At 46.7% G+C, this 24,522-nt stretch overlaps 1 protein-coding gene across 3 annotated transcripts in view; it reads right to left on the bottom strand.

Moving 5' to 3' along the window:
* The window catches only part of DIXDC1 (DIX domain containing 1), a 493,171-nt gene that overhangs the window by 400,722 nt on the left and 67,927 nt on the right, over positions 1-24,522 (bottom strand). For all 3 annotated transcript variants that reach the window (XM_086957178.1, XM_086957181.1, XM_086957179.1), the window contains exon 2: positions 18,216-18,336. In XM_086957178.1, coding sequence (XP_086813304.1) covers positions 18,216-18,281 — 66 coding nt within the window. In that variant the 5' untranslated portion in view covers positions 18,282-18,336. The remainder of the gene's footprint in view (positions 1-18,215; positions 18,337-24,522) is intronic.

Here is a 24,522-nt window from a genome sequence, read left to right as displayed (position 1 = left end):
AAAGAAGCAAATACCGGTCACACTTGAAATCCTCAGGGGTGTGGGGTTGTAATTAGCTCTGTGCCGGGCACTCAGGAATCAACCAAACACAGGAACAAAAGAAGATGCAAGAACATGCACTCTCCTGTTTAAACAGTTCAGACTGCAACCCTGTCGCAATCAATAAGGAAGCTCCCAAGAAAAATAATACATACTGTGAAGAGTGCTTCTATAGAAACGCGGTCACAGAGCAACGTACTTATCATTTACATTTTAATTGAGACAGTTTAATTGGGACAGTGTAAAAAGGTGAAAAACATGAACACAGAGGTACTATGCCTTTTAAATAGGATCAGTTTTTTCACACATGCTCGCAGTGACGGCTGATACGGAACTGGGTGGTGTGCGGGATGAGGGGTTGGAAAACAACAAAATATATTTTTTTAAAACACTTACCTCTTCTGCCATCTCTCCTCCATCGTCTTTCCGCTTCTCTTCCCGACCTCGAGTCCAGAAGCAGGAGGAAGCACATAGGCTCCCCATAGCCAATCACAATGCTTCTGTCTCCATGACAGCAGCTTCGTGACAGATCTGAGCGTACTGGTTCGGCGCTCAGATGGGGAATATGAGCCTGTGCATGTTCTCCACCCAGGCAATAATACTTCCTGGTGGAAAACATGCAAAGCGCACATGACTTTTTGGCTGGCCCAAGACCGCTGGCCAAACCATCATGTGCACTTATTACGCACAAACCACTCCCCCAGCTGTGACTCCAGCCCTGCCCCACTTTAACCTATCCCTGTAGCTACAAAAAATAAAATAATAATAATGTTGTTATTATCATTTTATTTTTCCTTTTACCACTGCTCTAAGAGCAGGGGGGCGACGCTCCTCCGGCTTAGCGGACAAGCCGCCACTGTGTGTTCACTTTCTAGACAGTAGGTGCCACTTACGTTCTGAAACAACACAAGAGAATACAATCCCTGTGTCATAAATCACAGTCTGCATGTGTTTCGTGAACGTAGAGGCCAGAAAGGTTTGGAGGTGTAAACAGCACCCAGTACTCCACCAAATAAAATAGTGGTGGCTGCTGCCAGCCGAAAGTGGTGAGGCAGCGTGGTGGACAATAACAAAAAAATAAAGATAACTTACCTGCCGTCTCAGTGCTCTTCTGCTCCTGTGCTGCTGGTGGAGAGGCTCCAAGACGCCCTTATGCTAATCCAGACGCTACTTTCATACTGGTAATATTACCCAGCAACATAGGAGTGCTGGAATTGGTCTGAGTGGGCTGAGTTTACGCATCCACAGGGACTGGGAGCCTGTGGTTTCTCTTCTCCACCCAGGTGTGCAACACAGCTCTGGTTGGAGAATCCTAAGTGCGCATGTTGGATTAGTCGTCCTAACACAGCAGACCAAACCAACATGCACACTTGCAGTGCCCACCACTCCTCTTCCATGCTTGCTGCTGTCATCAGGATGGCCCCGGCCCCAAGACTTGCTCCATGATGAAAAATAAAATGATAATAAAATAGTATTTCATTCATTTTATTTTTTATGTTTGCATCCGCTAGCTCTCAGCAGCAGAGCGACGCTCCTCCGCCCTAATAGAGGAGCCGCCAAAAACATGCAAAGACATTTTCAGTTGGTATCTGTTGTGCATATTGTTTACTTGCTGCTAACGTCCTTGTTTACCAGTTGCTAATAGGTTGTTTTATGATGCTTGTTAACTGGAAGGTACTTCCTGCTCTCTTGTAAAGTACACTGATGCCTCTGGGGCAAATCAGCACTATATTAAAACCCCAAAAATAAGCAAATTAAAATATGACTGCGTGTGGGCTGTTACAAACCTGTCAAAATTCACTTATCTTTGCGAAGCACAAATTTGCTTTAAGGGGGAGCTGTGCATCCGTGGGCTGTCGCACAAACCAGAGTCAGTAATGAAATAGACACTCACCTTTTTTTGCAGTTTTATATAGTGCAAACATGACCTGAAGATATTGGAGCACTTTACATGAGCACCAGCTATATTTTACAATGAAACACTCATTTTTGGTAGACACTGGGAGATCAAGTGATTTTCCCAGAATCTCAGGATGTTGAGCTGATGCCGAGACTCAAACTCTGTTTCCCAAATCCAAAGCCTGCAGCTCTGGCCTTTATTAGTTACCTTACCTGCATTAACTTTCATTCCGAGAATGGAGCAAATGTTCAGTTTCTCGCTCACACCCACATGTCAACTCTCGGAAGGCAAAGCTATGCATTACAAGCTTTTGCAATTCAATAGGTCTCGCATTTCTAGAATTTGAGCTATTGCCATTGTAAATAACAATGCCTTTTATTTATGTCTTTTGAAAACCTGCAAGTGGTGCCTATACACGCACTTTGTGCTTATAGTCCTTGCTTATGAACAGCAAGGCTGGCAGTAAAAAAGGCACAGTTGCTGCCAGCCTTGCTTCTCATAAGCAACGACTATCAGTACAAAGTACAAATACAATTAGTCGCTTTGAAATGTGACAAAATAATGATTATGTTAATTCCCGATTAGGTTGTACTCTATGTAGAGCTGATGAATGGAAATTTATAGAAGGTCTAATATAAATGAGATGTGGTAGGCGCAGTACAGCAAGCTGCGCCTAGATAGATGCCCCTAGTGAGCAAGGCACCAGCACTGCTTGTCTAGGTGCAGTAGCACAAACTGCGTCTAGGTGTCCCTAGTGAGCAAGGCCCCAACACTGCTTGTCTAGGTGCAGTAGCACAAGCTGTGCCAAGAGGTCCCTAGTGAGCATCATAAACTTTGAAGATAATTCAGTGGTAGCTCCTCCATAGGGACTTGGGGGCGTCGCCCCACTGCTTTCTTGCAGTGCGAGAAGCAGAAAGATAAAATGGTAAAACTACCTGGTTGGGGGCGGGAGGGTCGGCGGTCCTGCTCGAGGGCAGGGGGGAGTGGCTTGCCCACTGTTGTGGGTACTGACTGTTTGGTCGGTCCCAGGTCCGACCAACCCAGTCATGCGCACTCTCCCTTGCTGCTTCCAGCCTACATAGAGAAAATGTCCTCCAAACAGGGGCCCAGTTGGGGCGCTCTCTGCTGCGTCACACCAATCACAACGCTGCCATTGGCATAGGGTAGGGGAGGGAGGCTGGTAAGTTCAGGTAAACAAGGAGTGGGCTCTGTTGGACTTGGCCCGCAGGGCAGGTTCACCCCTAGACTTTTTGCCTTATTTGTGACCCTGTGTTAGTGATTTTTGGGTCTCTGCGCACTTTCCCCTGAGTCCCAGAGTGAAAGTGCGTGCGTGTAGTATGGCTGGCCTGCCCTCCCATAGGAATGCATGGGGAATGTGTGTGTCCCTGGTAGTTCCTGATGCGTGGGGAGTGCAGGCTCGAGTTTGGTATGCCTGAACTCGTGAGAGTGAATGCTGCAAGATGGTGTCTGCGGCATGTATGTGTCTAGTTGGGAAGTGCTACTTCTGGACATTGAGATATGTGTACAGTGAGGGTGCTGGAGCGTGATTGGCTGGAGCTGGCTGGCATGCCAGGCTCCAGGAAGTCTGGATGGGTCTGCCCGGTGGTGAGTGGGAGATTAGCATGAGTGATGTGTGGGAGGAGTGCACCTGGGTCCTGGATGGGCTGGGTTTTCCCCACACAATGCTGGCTCCGCCCCCCTGTGGTGTGTCTAATGACCCTAGCCTCCCCAGTGAAAGGAATGAGTGGTTGGGCCATCAAGAGTGCTCCAGAACCAGCTGCGACTGGTTTTCCCCCCACCCTGCACATTGTAACAAAGGAATTTACAGTATAAGAAGGGGCTGTGTCCCCTTGGAAAATGTTCTACTTTGGAATCCTGCCAGAGGGGGCTTTTGCCGCTGCTGGGGCCAGAAGGACCGCCACTTGGGGAGTCTCCCTGCCTGGAGACCCAGTGTGCTGGCTCTGGCCCAGCCTTGTCCCCCCCTGCCTGCCTCCAGTCCTGCTGGAGCCCTGTCCTGTCCTCCAGTGCTGGGGAGCACTGAGGACTTCTTTCCTGCAGCCTGAGAGCGCTGCTCTCTGCCCTTCAGCGCTAGGAGCGCTGAGATCGCCTGCCTAGCGCTTGGAAACGCTGGATTTTACCCCTAGCGCCTGGGAGCGCTTTTTGCTGCTGTGTAGCACTTACGAGCGCTTACTTGTGCCTGCAGCGCTTGGGAGCGCTGTGGTCTGCAGAAGCCGGTGCCCACCCGGCCTCCGATCGCCCCGTGTGGTGGTTTGACGGCGCGGGTGCCACCCCGCTCATTGCCGTATTGTTTTGCCCCGGGTCCGTGATTGATTGGATTCACGAGGGAGCCCACTCCTCGGATCCTGGGAAGCCGCCTGCCTGCCTAAAACGGGCCGCCGCGCTGCCCGCGACGACCCGGAAGTGCTCCGGCCGGCCGGCCAATCAGAGCGCGGCCCCGGAAAGGCCGACCGGAAGTCCCGCCTCCCTCGCCGAGCCGCGAGAGAGCCGGCCGAGGCTCCCCGAGAGGAGAGGAGAGCCCCGGGACCAGCGGGAGAGACCCGCCGCCGCTGGAAAGCCCAGCGCCAGACCGGTAGGTGCCTGCAGAGGAGGGGGGGAGCGTCGGGACACATTGCCGGTGTCCGCCCCGCCCCCTCTCTGTAGCGCGACCTCGCGCCTTTGTGTTTTTGGAGCCTGAGGGCTCGGGGGCATTGTGTATTGAAGAGCCCAGAGAGGCTCCAGCGTCCCGCACATTCCTGGTCTAGCGAGCCAGAGGGGCTCATGGGCGCATCTACGAAGAGCTGAGAGAGGCTCTTGAGGAGCATTTGTCCGTACCCCGGGTCCCCAGAGAGGGGGACCCCACAGCCCAGCGAGGCTGCACCATTGGCTGGGAGTCCAGAGAGGCTCCAGCCTGCCTTTTGCTTTGTGGGCCCTGAGAGGCTCGAGTGCCCCCCTTGTCTGAGAGCCTGAGAGAGACTCTAACTTTGTGCTAACTTTCCCTGCTCCAGTTGTCCAGCACTTAGTGGACAACTGCCACGTTTAGGCCCTGACATTGGGACACCGGGACAGTCACAGGTGGTGACTTGTGAGTATGGGGTAATGGTTATTGATTCTGCACCTCTGAATGTATTGGTTATGCGTCATGTGCCTTTACACCTCTGAATGTTGATACATCATGTGTTTTATCCTTGCACCCCTATAGGTATTGTGACATGTAGGTGGTTGTTTTCTCCCTAGTACAGGTGGTGCTAGAGAGGTCCTGTTACCAGTGATTACTGGTTGTATGCTCTACTGTTATATTTTTGTGCTACAGTAATTATTTCTAAAAGTGCTGATACCCTTGACAGTGGTCCAAGTGGCCCTGTCCTGTACAAATATCCCTTGTAAATTCCGCCCGTGCCTATTGGCACCGTGTAATAAGATGTGTGTTTTATCTGATGTATATTTTTATAATACAAAGGCTATTTTTACATAACCTTGTGTGGAGTGTTTTCTTTGTGGTGGGCCTTGAGTGTTGTTGCTGGGGTGCATGCGCAAATACTCAACTTACATCGCCTCCAAGTTTAGCCTTGACTGCTCGCGCCACGTTACCTAGAGGGCGAGTAGGGGTTGCCTTGGTGTGTGACTCCCTTGCCCTGACACTTAGAACTGGCGATCCCTGACTGACCTCGACGCGAGTCTTGGCTGGCCAGGGTCCCGGGTCTAACAGGCTCCAACCCTGTTTACATTTTTTTTTTTAATATCAAAGACTTTGCAAGTGATGCGCAGGCGAAACCAAAAAAAATGCTTCCAAAAGTGACAGCAGTGGAAGGACAAAAGTACTTGGGTTATGCTCCAGGGAAGGGCCACATACAAGTAGGGGAAGTGGGGCTGATCAGCAAGGATGCAAGCATTTGAGAGTGACATGAAGCTAACCACCGGTAAGTAATGGACAGCATCCAAGCCTACTGATTGTAAACAAAATGTCTTGATGAGACAGCACATACACTGTATAACCGGGACCTAAATGTACGATTTTTGACTGTAATAAGTCAAATCTAATATTAAACTTCTACCAGTCTCGATCAATTGTATATTTGGTGAACAAATTTTTTTTTTCTCAGTTATTTTGTTGGTTGAAGCTTTTATTCGATATGCAAGATATCTTGTAAGCGTACACAAAATACAGCATTTACAAAACTAAAAAAACATTTTTAAAAAGCAATATTGGATGTACATTTAAGAAAGATAAAAGGACATGTAATGCCAGAATAAATTAGCTAAAAACGAATTAAACAGCTATTGACAGTCTCTTGCATCGGATCAACCAAAAATGCTTTAAAAATTTGGCTACACCACAAACAATGGGGGGGAAGTGTCCGTCATTAGGATGCGAAGGGCTACCAGATAACTACGCGTACCCATATTGCGACAAAGGGGTTTGAGCCAAAAGCTCCTGGGTTTAGCATAGTCCGGGCATTCGAACAGGATATGCGGAATAGACTCTATCCTAGTGGAACAACGGGCACAAGAAGGGGACATGTGGGCACCTGATTTCCACTTTGACACCAGGGCCCCAACTGGAAGGGAGCCCACTCTGAATTTAAAACACAGTGCTCGATCAGCTGGAAGGGTGATTAGGTCCAGGTAAGGCTCGTAAACTACTACATCTTTTATTGTTAAAAAGGCAGCTGTAGATTTACAATGTCCAGAATTTATAACTAACTGATCCGCAACCCAATTCCAGTATAATCTTTTCAGAACCTCTTTTGGTGGAGCCGATCTTGATGACCAACAGTCCCCCAGCCCAATTTCCTCCAAAAGTTTTTTGGTGTCTCTCAACCACTTAATCTTCGCCCAACCGCCCAAGCTCATTATCTCAGCCAACCCTTCAGCATAAGATTTTAGCTCATCACCCCTCCAAATACGTGTCCATAAGAGAAGTGGACGAAGCCGGGCTTGGTCTTTAATATTCTTACAACCTGTGTTCAACAGCACAGGCACTGTTGGAGTGCTCGGAGGGATGGCGATTAAAGATTTCAAAAGCTTGCTCTCTGCTGTTGCCAGGGAGTCCAGACAGCAATGCCCCCACAGCTCTGCCCCATATAGGGCTGATGTTACTCCCTTAGCCTTGTAGATGTCAATTGCTGGGGCAAGCGACTTCCTCGGTGATGCCCGGAATTCCCTCAGAAGGGCACCTCCTACTCTCTTATGGTTCAAGACCATCTTGGCAATGTGAGGTGACCAGTTCATGCTATCAGTACTCCGTATTCCAAGGTAATCAAATTCGGATACTTTCTCCAAGGGAACAGAATTGAGAATAGGTGGGCGGCCCAGTTTCCTTGGAGGGTTTAGGATTAAAAACTTGGTTTTATCCACGTTGATTACTAAGCCCCTTGAAACACAAAAGTTCTGAAAGCGAGTTAGCAACTTCTGGAGACCTTGCGGAGTCTTGGAAATCAAGAGCGTATTGTCCGCAAAAAGTAGGGTTGGGATCCGCACTCCCCCGAGACAGGGAGCGTCAGCTGGTTCTTGCTGGAGATATTCCACCACCCCATTCACATATAGTGAGAAGAGGGTGGGCGCTAGGACGCATCCCTGTCTCACACCCCTAGACACTGGGATTTTCTCTGTTAACTCTCCATTTCTCCCCCAGCGAACCTGAGCAAAGGTGTGGGCGTGAAGGCTAATAAGGAGGGACAAGATGTAAGGAGGCAATCCCAGCCCATAGAGCACCCTCCATAACTCCTCCCGGGGAACTAGGTCAAAGGCAGTCCTCAGATCTATAAAAGCCAAGTATAGACTGCCCTTGCCTAGCTCCACCACCTTCCAGCCAAGGAGTGCTAGCCTAAACACCTGCTCTATCGTCCCCATTCCTGCCCGAAACCCTGCCTGGAAGTCTGATAATATTTTATTTTCCTCCACCCAATGGAGAAGCCTACCAAGTATAGCTTTACCTGCTATCTTTTGGGTGGAGTCAATGAGGCTTATGGGGCGGTAGTTCTCCAGAATTTCTCTGCTTCCTTTTTTATAAACCGGGACCACCACCGCCCCCTTCCAGGAATCGGGCACTGGCCCCCCCTTCATAATATCATTGAGGAGTGCTGCAATAACCCTTCCCCACGCCACTGGATATGCCTGCATGAGATCCCCCGGTAGGCCATCTGGACCTGCTGCCTTCCGGGGGGCTACCCACCCGATTACCTTTTCGATCTCTAAAGGTGTAAAGAGATTATAGCCATGGGGTTCAGATACTAGTGGGGGGATCACCCTGACATTTAGTTCCCCATCCGCCGGGAGGTATAGAGCCCCAAAGTGTTTTACCCAGCTTTGTGGGGGAATATTACAGGGTCTCATGACTTCGTCGGGCCTGTTCCGGGAGCCTACAAGGTTCCAAAAACCCCTTGAGTCTTTACTTTTGCTAGCAAGGAGTAGGTCCTCCCAAAATTTCTCTTCCCACTCCTTCCTAGCAAATTTAAGGGATCTATTGTAAGCCTTCCTTGCTTCCTGTATATCACTGTGGGATTTGTGTTTCACTGCCTCTACAAGTCTTGATTTGTGTACCCTACATATTTGAGTGTACCAACCGTTACCTTGCTTTACACCTCTTTTATTTCCTGCCTTACTAGAGGGGATGGTAAACATATTTGTCAGAGCCTCTGCTAAAGAGACAAAGACCCCGCTGGCCCTACCCACCCCATCCGGGAGGGACCCCAGATCTAACAGTGCTTGATCTAAAAGGGTTGAGATTTCTCCGACCCTTTCCTCCGGGAGGACCAATTTAGCCCATTTTAGGCGCCTTCCACAGAGAGAGACTACCGACTCATCAGGGGGAGCTACTGTGGGGTTAATGGGACCCTTCTTAGGAAAACACCACCACTGGGCCATGGTCAAGGAAAGTGGGTTGTGATCGCTTTCAATCGTCGGGACCACAACCATGTCCCTCACCTGGCTCCACAAACATATATCTAATAAGATATAGTCAATTCTAGAAGTGTGTCCTGGTCTATTATAGGTGTGAGCCCCCCACCTATCTGAATTTGTCCTCCCGTTCACTGCCCTTAGATTTAGTTCAAGGCTCAGGGTGTATAACTGTAACGCCACCTCTGACCATCTCCTAATGGGTGGAATCTCCAGGGCTGGGATCCCTATCTTAGCATCCTCCTCATCCTGGTCTAGGGCAACATCCGAGCCCAAGGGCTCGAACGTGCAGTTCATGTCTCCCGCGACCAGGATACACGACTTGTGTGGAGTTGTGCTCAAAAGGCTCTCGAGAAGAGATAATACAGTGGACTTCCTCCCGCCCTTAGTCCCTCTGGCGTACACATTATAAATATTCAGTATTGTTCGGCCCCTGGGATCTCTTAAAATAATATTTTGGATGTCTGGGCAGCCTGTCTGTGACTCCTCTATTCTGCAGTCTAGGGAAGCTGCTACCCATATGAGCAGGCCACCCGATGGGCGTCCTCTCCCTGATTCCGAGATTAGCGCAGGCACAAAGTAGGAGGAGAATTCCACCCTATGTACCGACTCCAAACTCCAGGTCTCCTGGAAAATGCATATGGCGTGCTCATCCACCAAAGCATTCCAGTCTGGGAGGGTCAACTTTCTCGCGATCCCTGCGACATTCCAGCTGAAAACCTTGAAAACTCGGTCCTTCACAGCTGGTGTGTCGCTGACCGCGAGAACACTACTGTCCACAGACCTCACAGGAGGAACATGCAAGTTACAATCCAGAGGAATGGGCATAGAGACTACCAACCCACTGTCGCTTGCAGTTAAGGGTGTAACTATTCGAGGTGGTGGTGCTGTCATTGAGCCTATTCTATTGCCAATTACCATATCTATAACGGCAATTTCACTCGTATCGCCCCCCTCCAGTCAACAACTCCCTGGCCCCCACGGGGGGTTCAGCCCGTTGTACCCAAGACCCCCAGCCCAGCGTGGGTCCCAGTTTTGGCCATAGCCAGGTGTACTAGTGCCCGCCCAAGGTGACATAGCAATTGGCCTGGGGTAAAAAAAGGTTAAATCCACTACTTTAACCCCTACCGCATCCATGCTTTTTATAGGGCCACAGATGGTGCTCACTACTCTGGGATCTTGAAAGTTTATTATTACACAATCCCCCTCCTGTGTTTTTTTCCCTTGGCCAACCCACCCTACTCTGCGGAAACTTAAAATTAGCCCATCCACACCAGTCGGGATTGGCTTGTTTGACTTTAGCCAGTGGATACACTTATTCTTAAGAGACTGGTGATTCTCCAACTGGTCTTCCTTCAATGGAGGGACGTTTACTAATACAGCAACAAAAGGGTGGCAATCTGGTGGGAGATTAATGGGGGGGATCGGCCGTGGGAATTTGCGGGGCGCCACTGTGGTAACAACTGGGACTACAGGTTGAGGGGCAGTTTTGGCGACCGAATCTGTTGCTGCTCCCTTGCCTTTGTCTTGTGTACCAGGTGCTTGACTAACTTTAACCTTCCCTCTGCTTACCTGGGGCTGCAATTGTGGTGTTGGTTTTGGTGTAGTTTTGGCAACCTCAGAGGATGTTACCATTCCCTTTTGTTGGGGCCCTACTTTTGATGGGGGAGGAATTTTAGGAACTGGAGCTTGTACTCTGGTAGTTTCAGCCTTATTTGTCCTATTTGGAGGATTAGAGTCCACCTGTAGTGGCAAGGAAGCTACTGGGGGCACACTCCCCTTTAGTCCCATGTCCTGGTTCTCACTCACTCTTTTGTACTGTTTGATTGTAGATTTAAGTGAGAAAAAGCCGTCGAGGGTAGATTGCTCTAATTTATCTATTCTAGCCCCCAAACCCTTAACCTGGGTCAGCAGGGGCATCAAGAGACTGTTTACCCTCTCCATAATGCTGTCAATAGTCTTATGGTCAATAAATGTGGGGACATTAACAGCACTATTACTAGGGGACGGACAGTTATTTTGACCCGTGGGTGTGTCCACAGAACCCCCCTCCACCCCAGCCTTATCCTCTGGGACCGGCCCCTTTACCTCTTTCCCGCCCTGCCCAAAAAACTTTCTTGGTCGCTTGTAGAGTGCGGCCTGTCTCACCAGCCTACCCTTATTAGAGCTGGCTGCCTTTTTGTTTTTGGCCCTTTTACTCTGCCCACTTGAGTCATACACAGATGGCACCCCAACTTGTTTGCTGTGTTGGGAGCGGGTGGAGTTGGCAATAATATCTGAGTTGTACCTTTATTTGGGAGTTCAGGTGGATGTAATGTACTTGTGCCATCCTCTTCCACAACGCCACTAGGAAGAAGCGCAGCCAAATGTTCCAACCTGTCTATAGTTTTCGTGCTCCTCCCGGTTTCCTGCGCCTCAGCAGCAGCGCCCCTCACTGAAGCCGCGAAGCGGCACCCGCGGTGCGGGTGCGGCGAGCGGTGGCAGCAACAGCAGGACCCAAGGGCAGAGGCCAAGATAAACGCTGCAACCTCCTCCGCAATACACCCAGGTAGAACGCTAGGTTTCTGGTTATTTGAAACTCTGCCCATATACATTGATTATCAAAAAAGCCAGGAGCAGGAAGGACACAGTGTTTAAAACAGTGGACAAATTTGGCACCATCGAAGAGTTCCATTTCTTATAATAGGAATAATCCCTCTTTCTCTCCTGGTTGTGTGAACATCTTTGCGGCAATGAATGTCCATTTATCTCGGTTTCTCAAAAAGTACCTTTGCTTGCTTGAAAATAAATTTGAAAATGGTTACTTGGTTTATATTTAATGAGGTGTTGGCAACATGCATGGCTTCCCACCTCCTGACCACGCCCTCACATTATTAATGGACTTACTTTTCCTTGAACAGACTGAATACGAAATACTTAATGTTTCTAGCGATCCTACTGAACACCAACACATACAGTGGATAAAAGGTTGCAGAAGAAACACAGACTCAATTATTTAATTATGTTCTGGCTTTACAGTGTAACTGCCACTAGACAATTATGTGAGAACACCTGGAGGGTGGCTACCTCTGCCCACATGTTGGAAGCCAGGAGTACATGATTTCATTGGGCATAAGTTGTGTGCTTCCACAAAAAAGTGCTTGCTCTCTACACAGCTGTGATCATTTTGTTTATTTATCCAGCTGTCTAAAAGTGTCCTTTCAAAAGCCCACACATGCTACTGAATTGTCTTATATAACTAGATAGTTTATGGCGTTTTTCTCTGGCAGCAGCACAGATGTGGAGAGGGCAGTCATTAACGTACATGGATTTATAGGTCTGGCCTAACAGTGCAACTGTCACCCAACTGTTTAACCCACGCCAATATTATTCTACAGTTCTTTGCTTCTACACAAATACATATCCCTTCCCATGCTATCTACTTGTAATATTTCACATTACCATACAGCATTCTTATAAATCCAGACCTATTGGCATTGCCAATGCTTGTTTTACTATTCCAATTAGCAACAGGTCCTTGATAGAACGCAGTTGCAGCTCTTGTCTGATAGACCAACCAAAACATGCTTTGATGCTTTCCAGTCTGGTGTTGTAAAAAGAGAGTCCACTTGTCCGGTGGGTTCGCTTAGGATCTTAACGGTAGCACCACAGATTCCTGAGAAACAACATGTCGCCGCAGCAGAGAATAGCAATGGGTCGGAGCATGAAACATGCTGCTTTGTGGCTACACAAGGGTGTCATTGGACAGTTGCCCAAACAGTTAGTGATCAATGTCCTTGGGTGGATTAGTTCGAGTGAGCTCCCAAGCAACGTTTTGTGTTAAGGACTACGCGCAGTATGGGCTGCTGGCCAGCAGCGTCTTGCTCAGCTGCTCACCCAGTCACCGGGTAACAACAAACATAATGGCTCAAGCTTGGAGCAAACACACAGTGGAGCTGATTGGAGGTCTCCCATACAGAGTGTGTCTGCTAATACAAAATCTAATGACCACTGTGGAGCATCAGAAAGGTTCTACAGTGTTTCAGCTAGCTTTATCGACAACAAAAGAATCCACCCAACGTAAGACGCCACAGATAAGACTTTCCAGAACTGCAAAATTCCTGTGAATTCACACGTAAAATACTCACTTCATTGAAAACTGAAGGACAGATTATTCGGAATACACTGTTTTTAAAGAAAAGTTAGATTTTTTTAGAAACACTATGGGGCAGATTTATGAGGCCGTTGCGCCTCTTTGCGCCGCAATTGCGTCATTTTTTTTGACGCAACTGCGGCGCAAACAATGCGCCCTATTTACAACGTGACGCATCTAGGAGATGCGTCACGTTGTAAAGCACTGCGCCATAAGGAGGCGTTCCTGCGCAGGGGGGGGCGTTCCTGCGCAGGAACGCCTCCTGAAAGTGGCTGAGTGAAATCTATGAGATTTCACTCAGTCACTTTCTGGCCAATGCTGCGTCAAAACCCTGCGCCTGCTTGAAGCAGGCATAGGTCTTGATGCAGCATTAGTTGAATGGGGCAACCCGAGCCTTGCTGGAGCTGCGTCGCGCTTGCGACGCAACTCCAGCAATGCGTTACATTTCCGGCACAGATGCGTCACGCATCTGTGCCGTTTTTGCACCATGGTGCGCCGCATTATAAATGCGGCGCACCATGGGTGGCGTAGCTGTGGTGCACTGTGGCGCATGTTAACTGGCGCATCCCTCGGGATGCGCCAGTTAACATAAATCTGCCCCTAAATTTCAAATTCGTTAGCAGGGGTATGAAATTTATAACATTTACACAACTTTCCGTTGAATTTGATGCTTCAGAAATCTAATTGTGCTGTGCAAAAATCCACTTTTCGTATTTGGTGGCAGGCAATGAGGTGACAAACCATCGCGGCATTTTCTTTCAAACAAAGCTCTGATGCAATCCACTCTGATTACATCAAGGCTCATGTTATGTCATGGTTTTGATGTCAGCAAGGCTTTGGTTATGCTTGCTTTCTTGTTATACCGCAGTCTGTACCAAACATTTGGCTATTCATAAGCTCCACTTATGAACGTTTCCTGTTTAAGTACATTTTTCATCACAGTACGTTCTGAACATTTTCTCAATTTCATTATGCCGGAAATCTCGCGGTACAAAAGGGGGTGGTGATGGACGGAGCATCTGAACCAATCAAACACTCACACCCAGTCAACAGATCTGGGTTTAATCCATCACCGTTCTTTAGCCCACTCTTCCACCCCAGTTCAGACATGGCCATATGCAAATCAGTCTGACCCTGTGCCTCATGGGAACAGTCCAGCCCGAACTGCCAAGCCATGCCTTCCCTGGACTAGAAACAAGCTACTGAGGACCGGTTTCTGGCATTAAAGCCGTCTTCAGCCCGGCTTGCTTGAATCCAGTGGCAAAGTGAGCAAGGGACTCACTTCTGAGCATACCCTGCCAACTTATGGCGAACAAAGCTGTACAAAAGGGGGTGGTGATGGACGGAGCATCTGAACCAATCAAACACTCACACCCTGTCAACAGATCTGGGTTTAATCCATCACCGTTCTTTAGCCCACTCTGCCACCCCAGTTCAGACATGGCCATATGCAAATCAGTCTGACCCTGTGCCTCATGGGAACAGTCCAGCCGGAGCTGCCAAGCCATGCTTCCCTGGACCGGAAACAAGCTACCGAGGACCGGTTTCTGGCATTACAGCCGTCTTCAGCCCGGCTTGCTTGAATTCAGTGGCAAAGTGAGCAAGGGACTCACGTCTGAGCATACCCTGCCAACTTATGGCGAACAAAGCGGTACAAAAGGGGGTGGTGATGGACAGAGCATCTGAACCAATCAAACACTCACACCCAGTCAACAGATCTGGGTTTAATCCATCACCGTTCTATGCAAATCAGTCTGACCCTGTGCTTCAAAGCGGTACAAAAGGGGGTGGTGATGGACGGAGCATCTGAACCAATCAAACACTCACACCCAGTACCGCTTTGTTCGCCATAAGTTGGCAGGGTATGCTCAGACGTGAGTCCCTTGCTCACTTTGCCACTGGATTCAAGTAAGCCTGGCTGAAGACGGCTGTAACGCCAGAAACCGGTCCTAGGAAGCTTGAATCCGGTCCAGGGAAGGCATGGCTTGGCAGTTCGGGCTGGACTGTTCCCATGAGGCACAGGGTCAGATTGATTTGCATATGGCCATGTCTGAACTGGGGTGACAGAGTGGGCTAAAGAACGGTGATGGATTCAACCCAGATCTGTTGACTGGGTGTGAGTGTTTGATTGGTTCAGATGCTCCGTCCATCACCACCCCCTTTTGTACCGGAAATCTGATTATAGCAAAGTGCAGGATATACCCTTGTTTTCATTTACCAGTTGCTTTCTTTAGTTTCTAAATTGTTCTGACAAATTTACGTTTGAGCAGTCACTTAATTTCACAAAACGTTACTGAAAAGAAAGCCAGGTTATATTTGTAGTCCATTGACTAGGATATCAACTGAGGATCAATGATAACGCTCACAGTCTCAATACCTCCATTTGACCACACTGTGTAATTATTGAACACATACCTTCCTCTATGGGCCTCATTTTTCTTATTTGCCATCATTTTGAGCATATACTAAGTGATAGACCAATGGCTGGTTTGCATTTTACGACTCAATGAACTCTGCAAAGTCTTGTCAGAGACAAAATATTATGGACCAGTTTCTGAAAGCTATTTACAATTGTGGGTTTTGCTTACATGTGCATTTGGTTTTGCATTCATAAAAGGATTTACTCGCATGAAGATTTTTGTGTGAGCAAATCTACGAACAAGAGCTGGAATCAGGAGGAAAATGCTGGTAAGTGATATTTACCAACCCCTTCCAGACCCTCACCCTTGAAAGGTCCAAAATGTACTACTGAGAGTTACAGGCTTAAAACTTTCTCCAGACTGGGAAGGGAACCAACCCCTTTCCAAAAAGTTGGTTGTGGGTAAAAGGAGTTTCTCATGGGATAAATATTAGCCCCCTTGCTGAAAATGTTTTTATAAGTCAATTTGCACTTGCTCTGCAGATTTATGCATGAGGAAATATGACCAAATATACTTGCTCCTACAAAAATGAAATTGACAGAAGTTTTCTAGAATTATGGTTTTGATGTCTACTTCTGTAAACATGTCCAAATTACTAAAGGGTGTAATCTGCACCAATTTATGGTCAGAGACCTGCAGGCGCCATTTGTGACTTCTTTAAGAATAGGGCCCCTAATTTATTTATGTTTTCTTTGCCCATAAAGTTGTCCTGAAGGGTTTTACAGTGATTCTCCATTATTGTTTATCTTTTTAATACTGGTATATCAAACAATTTTTATTAAGTGATGCATAGCATAATGGCTTATCAAATGCTTTTTCAGCTCAGATGGCCACTGTGGGGGCACATGAATAGCCGCCATCTTGTAGTGCTTTTTATTTAAGTATTGAAAAAAAGACTTGTAAGATGACCGCTATGTCTGCACACATGCAGAGGTCATCTTAGAATGCGGCGGTGATCTTGTGATTCTTTTTGCTTTAAGAAAACGCATTCCGGGATGGCATTTCAACAAGACATTCCAAGAAGGCCACTACTCCCACCCCCATACAGTAGATTACCAAAACTGGTGAAATAAAATGTTTTTAACAAAATGTCAGGATGAGCAACTGTACACAAGATGTGTGAAAGAACAAAAGAAGTACCTAATAATTGGTTGAATAATTAAATGACAGAAAATAAGGAGTTGGCACTGTAGTTCTTCAAGGGGGCACATAGGTGGCGCAATCACATCAACTTGCATGATCACCTCCTTATTATGAAGCTTAACCCATTGAACTTTTACCGCCTTTAACCCCTTCAGCGCGGCGTGAATTTTCACGCTGTGCTGAAGGTTCTATTGGGCCAACGGACTCATGACGGAACGGTTCCGTCATGAGCACAGGCCAACCGACGCTCATGACGGAACCGTTCCGTCATGAGCACCGAAGTGGTTAAGTAAGGACATCTAATGCATGATATGTAATAGGGTCTAGACAGCGAGCATTTCTGTGCCCCCTGGAGCTTATAAAATGAGGGGGCATATTACCAACAGCTATCGATATTTATCGCTAAATGGGCTTAGCGAGTTTATTTTTCGCCAAGCATCGCCGGATATTATCGCAGAGATAACGTGCTATTAGCAACGTTTATCTCTAAAGCGAAAAAATATCCGGCGATAGCGGCGAAATGCGTGAATATCGCTGAGAATACAGCGATATTCACGCATTAACGCCAATAGGGTCTTAGCCATAATATCCACCTCCCATTGGATATAATGGCTAAGAACTGGTCTGAGCAGGCGTTAGCTTTTGGAGATATTCGTGCTTAGCGCGAATATATCCATCGCTACACCTGCGTTGATAATAGGCAATAGCGATGTTAGCGACTGTTTTTAGTCGCTAACACGTTGGGTACGCTCACTTTGCATGTCATTAGCGATAAATATCACTGACATGCAAAGCGGGCCCCAAACCGTTCGCTATCGCCTACAAGCTGTCGCTAACTGCGGTTAGCGACAGCTTGCTAATAGGGCGATAGAATTATCGCCGCTTAATCTCTCATCGCCCTCCTTGATAATATGCCCCAAGGTTTTCTATATATTGGATATTTAGAAAATGAGCTTTTTCTATTTATATTACTTTTAGTTTAGTGAGCGCACAATTACAGATCATCTTGGATTTTCAAGTAACTTTTTCCTTTTCATTTTGACTATTGAAACAAGCTTCTCCATTCCACGCTGATGTTTAAAAAACAAATGTTGTTCTGTCTCATCTTGAGTTTAGTGACTGGGTTCTATATAACATTTTGTGAATGAACCATCTTACTTTTCGAAATAACCATCAGCACCATCTCGAGTTTAGAGAATAATAATTTTTTACTCCATCTAGATTTTTGAAATCAGCTCTGTCCTATCATCTTGAATTTGTGGAATGAGACTTCCTGTTTCATCTTCAATTTAGAATAAGGGCCTTTTATAGGATCTCGAGATGAAAAAACATCTCTAATGTAGCATCTCGATGTTAGCCAGACAACTCTCTTCTGGATCTTCCGGAGTTTCAAAGCAAACATTTATATCTTAAGTGTGGAGTATGATATTTTCAATATTATACTGAACTTGAAATTTGAATGTTGAAAAATTATTTTTGCACAGTATGCTTTTCTACAGTGATTTAAGTGGGGAAAACTGTACAATATGTTACAGGCTTACACAGCGGGGGGGGGGCTTTAAAACAGTATCAAACAAAGGGGTCTGCAACCATGGGATATTATCAAACGTTATGAAATTCATAGACACAATTGTTGATCTCACTGGAAATAAAACATATTTGCTCAAGACTGAATGTCACGTACCGAAGGTTCTGCAGGAGAGGTGGGCACAGGCCCTGGCGCAGCTTCCACAGGGGTTCCCATGGTCATTTGGCACAGAATGAGCCGAGCTCAGAACAGTGTGAGTTGGCATAGAGGAATCACTCTGCAAAACAACAAATTGTAACAGTGAGTGATGCAGAACACTGGCCAGGCAGTGGCATAGCACGAAATGCTGCCCCGACCCCTGCAGTATGTTGTGAAGAGCCCCACAGTCCACATATGACACAGATATTCATAGACCTTGGGTTGAATCGAGGCCTTCAGAAGGCTGGGTGTCCCTCTACATAGCAGGGGTCTGCGTGACGCTCATGTAGCTAGGGCATTATAAGACCTAACCTGCCCCTGACAGGCTACCCGCTGCTCCGCAGGCTTCCAGCCCTATGCCAACCACGAACCCATTTCCTTCATTGCCGCAACGGAACGTGTCACATGACTTCAGGGTGGTGGTAAAAGCCCATGGTTTATTAGCATTATGTAACAAGATCAAACGACGAATAGAAAGCATTACAATAATAATCAGTCATTAATCTGCCATAGTTCATGCGTTGCCGACAAACATAAATCATCAGCAATCATAGCTCAGTGTTCCTTTGTGAGGAACTATACATATATATATGTACCTATAAGCCATAATTCATCATTTTGCCAGCACCATTGTGACAGCTTGTGTTGTATGCCAGAGATCTAGGCTCCCTTGTTACCTTGTGCCATATGAGCCTTCTCTGGCTGTATCTGGGCTGCAAGTGCTGTGTCTGCTTTGCCACTCTCCCTTTGGCTTCTTTGTTATCTATCGGTGTCCCTGCCATGGGGCATCCCAAGGACTAGCTATCTCGCAACTTCTTACCCACCACCGGCCTACAGGCCGCCCTTCTGAGTATATTGGAGCAGGTGAAATGGTTATGGCTCCGCCCTGGCAGCTGCGACACCCCGTCCTCCTGGCTTGGTGGTGTGGATGGGTGGCATCAGAGAAACAACCTTTACAACGCAGTCATTATATCGCACTACCTTTACAACGCAGTCATTACATCGCAACATCCTTTACATTGCATGTCATTACAACGCAGCCATTTCATCACATTGTCACTACAACGCATGTAATTACAATGCATGTCACTACAACGCAGACATTACATCGCAAGTCATTACAACGCATACCATTACAACGCATAGTACCCTTACACTATCCGACACTTACCCTACTGTTGCACTCACTGGAGTTAGAATAGTAATTTTTATCCCTACACTATCCAACACTTACCTTATAAGCAATGTAATGGTATGCATTGTAATGGTATGCGTTGTAATGGTATGCGTTGTAATGGTATGCGTTGTAATGGTATAATGCGATGTAATGGAATGCGATGTAAAGGTGGTTTTTAAAAATGCGATTTAATGGCATGCGATGTGTAATAATCCATTGTTAAGGATGTTGTGATGTAAAAACTGCGTTGTAAATGTATGCGTTGTAACATCATACATTTGTGGGGCAATGATGGCAAACAGCAAAGCAGATTCCACTTGCTTCTCCCTTTGAATTGGCTCCATGGCCCAATTGCAGTCGCTACTGCCTGTTCCCTTTGATTTGCCTATCTGCCCTGGGCAGGAATAGGCATGTGCACTGTATTTCTTGCGTGTGCCAAGGCAGCAACAACAAGAAGATTGCGGGGAAGGTAAGTAAGGTCCACCCCATGCCTTCCTCCACCGTACCTCCAGCCTCACAGCAGTGACCTCGGTGCACGTAGCTGCGGTCCTCCCCGTTCACTTGTCTTCCTAGAAATGCATATTTTTAGGCCCCTTTCTCTCCGCATCCTTCTTCCACAATCTTGGGCTTTAGTTCACTGCCCCTCTTACCTCTCTCTTTCTCTCTGTCACCCTCTCCCAGACCACCTCTCTCTCTTTCTCTCCAATCTCCCTTTCCACTCCTCACTCTGTCCATTTGTTTATGCCACTTTGTCTCTGTCCAGGTCACTCCCTCTATTTCCTGACAACCTTCCTCTCTGTTCCCCGACGTCCTGCATGTCTAGTCCACTCCCTCTGTCACTTTCACTCTCTTGTTCTCTCCCTTACTCCTCCACCTGTCCTCTTGCCACCAGGGCACAAGTCCTAACAAAAGAAGTGGGGGGACGCTGACGTCACGACAGGAACTGACGTCACGAAAGGTGGCTTGCAACATCAGACTCATTGCCTCCCCTCGCTCACCTATTAGTTGCGATTGCATCAGAGAAGCCAGCGCGCGAGCAGCATTCCGAATTACCTCCCATCTCGCCCCAGAGAGGCCAAAGTGTGAATGTGTGGCTCCATTTGCTCCAGTAATTGAGCTCCTGGTAAAATAAGTGGGGGGACGCCGTCCACCGGAGTGGTACCCCGACACGAGCACTGCTTGCCACACTCTGTACACATGTCTCTCTCAGTCTCTTGCACCTTCTCTTCCATGCTTGCATCTCTACTTGTCTCTGGCGTCCGCGTTCTCTCTCTCTCTCTCTCTCTCCCTCTCTCCCTCTCTCTCTCTCTCTCTCTGGCTCGCTCTCTCCCTCTCCCTCTCTCTCTCCCTCTCCCTCCGCTATACCTGTGTCGGTCTATAGCAACATCCCTCTTTCTCTCTCATACACGCCTGGCAGTCTGTCTTCTTGTCCTTCTTATTCTGTCTGTCTCCCTTACCAGGTATGTCCTTGCTTTCGTTCTAGCGGACTCTCTTGAGTCTCTGTGGGGGCATGCATATTCCATGCCTCTTGGTGTGTGGATACACTGGCTTGCTTTCTTCCTGCGTTTGGAGATCTTTTTTGCAAATGTCGGAGGTGCGACCTGTTGAAACACCCTGGCAGCCAAACCATTCCCCTTTCATGTGCTCGTTTCCTCATTCCGAGCGCACAGTGGGAAATCCTGAGCTTGCGCCAAGGCCCGGGTTTGTTTGCTTGTCTCTCTCGCGCACCCCAGGCCGCCTGGCCCGAGGCCTCTGTACACGGGAAGCAGTGTTGGCACCTGGGTTACCAGCACAGCTGCTGCTCACGCGCAAGTAAACACCAAAATGGCAGATCTTCGACTTCCTGTCTCAACCCGAGTACAGAAATTCCATAAACATGTGCAGTATAGTTCACTTTTAGGATAAAAATAACTAATGAGAGATATACCTAATGTATCCACTGGTCATAAATTTACTGATTACTCCTAGTTTTTTTCCGAGGAAATTTCGAAGAGGTATACCTTGATATATGAAAAGACACACAGAAGATGGATGGAATGCAGAGCAAATCAAACATTCACCCCCAGTCAAAAAATGTGTGTTTCTTTTGCATTCTCGCCCTAAGAGCGCCGGGTATGCCCAGACTTGGGTCCCAGGCACACTTTGCCACTGGTTTCAAGATAGCCTGGCTGATGAGGGGTGAAACCCCGAAACTGGTTTTAGGATTGTTGTTTCCGGTCCATGGAGGACCTGACTTGGCAGATCAGGCTGGACTGTTTCCATGATGCACAGGGTCAAGACTGATTTGCATATGGCTGGGTCTAAACTGGGGGAGCATTGTGAGCAAAAGAACAATGGATTTAACCCAGATCTCTTGACTCAGGGTGAATGTTTTGTTTTGTTCTGCATTCCGTCCATCATTTGTGTGTCTTTTGATACCTTGATAAAGGGCCACAGGAGAGGGTGCAGCTCTTTATCAAATAGAAGCAGACTCTTCAGTTCAGGTTTGTTCCCACTGTAGTTACGTCACAAAATATTCCCCTGGGCGTTGGTACTACTGAAGAGGAGAGTGAAGCCCACCCAGCCTGCCTCTTTCCTTCATGGTATAACACGGTGGGCTCTACCCCAGCTCCAGCTCTGTCTTTGCTCTCGCTTGATCCTTATACCAGCTTTTACGGGCCCGATTCACAGAACTTCTACTTAAGACAAAATCCTAAACTTACTACCATTTTGGTATTCCCAGAAGGCACTTTCTCATTTTGGTATTCACAGAAGGCACTTACTCATCAGTGAGTAAGTGCTTTCTGTAAATACCAAAATAAGTAAGTTACTCACAATGAGTAAGTTACTCATTTTGGTATTCACAGAAGGCACTTACTCATCGAGTAAGTGCCTTCTGTGAAAACTAAAATGAGTAAGTGCCTTCTGTGAATACCAAAATGAGTAAGTGTCTTCTGTGAATACCAAAATGGTAGTACGTTTAAAATGTTGTCTTAAGTTAGTTCTGTGAATCGGTCCTACGTTTTTTAGTATTTCCACCAGCTTCCCACAGTAGCAACTTCTAACTGGGCAAATAAAACAAATGTTCAATTAAAACTTTTTAATATAAGGTGTGATGTGGAATTAATGACTGTAAAATATAATTATTTTGCCTTTTTCAATGGAAAGTACAGAACAAGCATTGGCAAAGCCAACAGGTCTGGTCTTGGCAAGCTTGGGCAGTGGATATTTTTCAATTTTTTTTATTGCAAGCTTGTGCCACAAAAAAAAAGAATTAAACAACAACAATAATATTCTGCCATCTGAACATGGAGTCAATATGTTTGCAATAAAAATGTTAATTAGTAAAAAATATTCCATGCAATTGTAATAGAACAGTACTGTTGCTTCTAACAGGCAGGTGTACCCGAAACAGATATAGAAACCTTTTCTATTTGTAATGCATGTCAGAGGAATATACATTTCTATTCGATAAATAGAAAACGTGCTTGTGAAGAATGGAAGGAAAAAAGAATTGCCAAAGCAAAATATTGGCCCACCACTCCCACAGCTGAGGTGCACATGTGATTAGCAAAAATGCCTTAACTCACAGTTCAAGAGAGTCAATGGATGAAGTTTGGTGACCACTGCCCCGTGCTGTGGTGAGCGGAAGCAAAATGTGAATAACAGTTTCACGGGCCAATGGTTTGAAGAGGACCAACTCAAAGTTCTTCCGTGTATGTATATATCTATGTAATTTTATGTATGTTTTTTTATTTTAGAAGTCTAAAGCAGTTGGTAGATCAGCCTTAAAAAGAGAACTGGGTTAATTATATCCATTTATTCTGTAAACTGCACAGACCCTCTGCAGCTCTTGATTGAACAGTTTCAGCCCAGAATTGAAGGTCAGGTAAGATTTAAAAACAAGCATAGGCAAATCCAATAGAGCTTGTCTTTATAATGCAAGCACTCCACTGTTAACTTTGACAATGTGTGTTTTTAAAGCACTGTTAGAAAAGTGAAAAAAAATATTAAATAATGGAAAACAAGCAAACATATCTTAAGGTATCTCGTAGCTGAACACTGAATTTAATATTTTCAACCTTTATACATGGCCTGGTTTATTTTTCAAATTTCACACTGGAAACTATGAACAGAATGTAAAAAGCCTATTGCACATGATCCAGCTTTAAAATAACACAGATGACTAGCTGCGGGTAGTGACAAAAACATAACAGCTGTCTGCGGAAGCTTCTGGATGTAAAGGAAAATGCCATTCACCTTCCAAAAAACAAGGAACTGGAAGAACTGCTCCAACCAGCCTAAGGTGCAGACTTATGGACATCTAGGAGAGGCAACATTTTGAAGGTCGCCCCTCAAACACAGGCTGGAACAGTCTGCCCTTTCCTCCAGCACCATAAAATACGCCTTTGAGTGCAATGGCCCCTGGGATTTTATGCAACATGTGGAAAGCAGAAGATAAAATACAACCAACATCATAAAGACTGCTCTTTAGTCAACCCTGTTAAACACATACCTGTTGGCGTGCTTTTAGAGATGAGATGGGGAAGGTGAGGAGCGTTGCAGAGAGCGCATAGTGTAGGGGATGCAAGGGGGAAGCAGCACATGGACAGAGAGCAACAAAACACATGCACTCCCACAGAAGACTCAAAGAAAAATAATAATCTAGCTCCCTGATAGAAGTCATGTTAAAATACAAGCCATACAATCAAAAGGATGGCAAACAAGCTATGCTTGAGGGGAGGGACGACCAAAAGAAGAGGAAGGAAGGCCGTCAGATGAGAAGCAAGCAAATGAGAGTGACAAGAAACCAATGTCAGGCCCCGTTGGGACTGCCACTGGCAAGCATACGGTACTTGACCTCAACAGTGGGGATTGATGTTGTTTGTTTCTGTTGTCCCAGAGTCTGTACTAATATGTCTCAGCAAACTGGGCCTAGTACAGGCCCTTCACCACTTGACTCTTAGTGATAGCAATGGCGAGCAGTCACAGGCTTCTCAGGGACACAGTGTGAGAGTGCTCACGTTCAGGATAGTACAATTACATAGTAGCGCAATAACTGAACGTCCAACCCAGTGCTCATCTTTCAAGAAAGAAAAGTACTTTAAT

The sequence above is a fragment of the Lissotriton vulgaris genome, chromosome 2_1, assembly GCF_964263255.1.
Source record: "Lissotriton vulgaris chromosome 2_1, aLisVul1.2, whole genome shotgun sequence".
NCBI classification, from domain to species: domain Eukaryota; kingdom Metazoa; phylum Chordata; class Amphibia; order Caudata; family Salamandridae; genus Lissotriton; species Lissotriton vulgaris.
The sequence above is the reverse complement of the archived record's forward strand: the minus strand, read 5'-3'. Positions and strand labels throughout refer to the sequence as shown.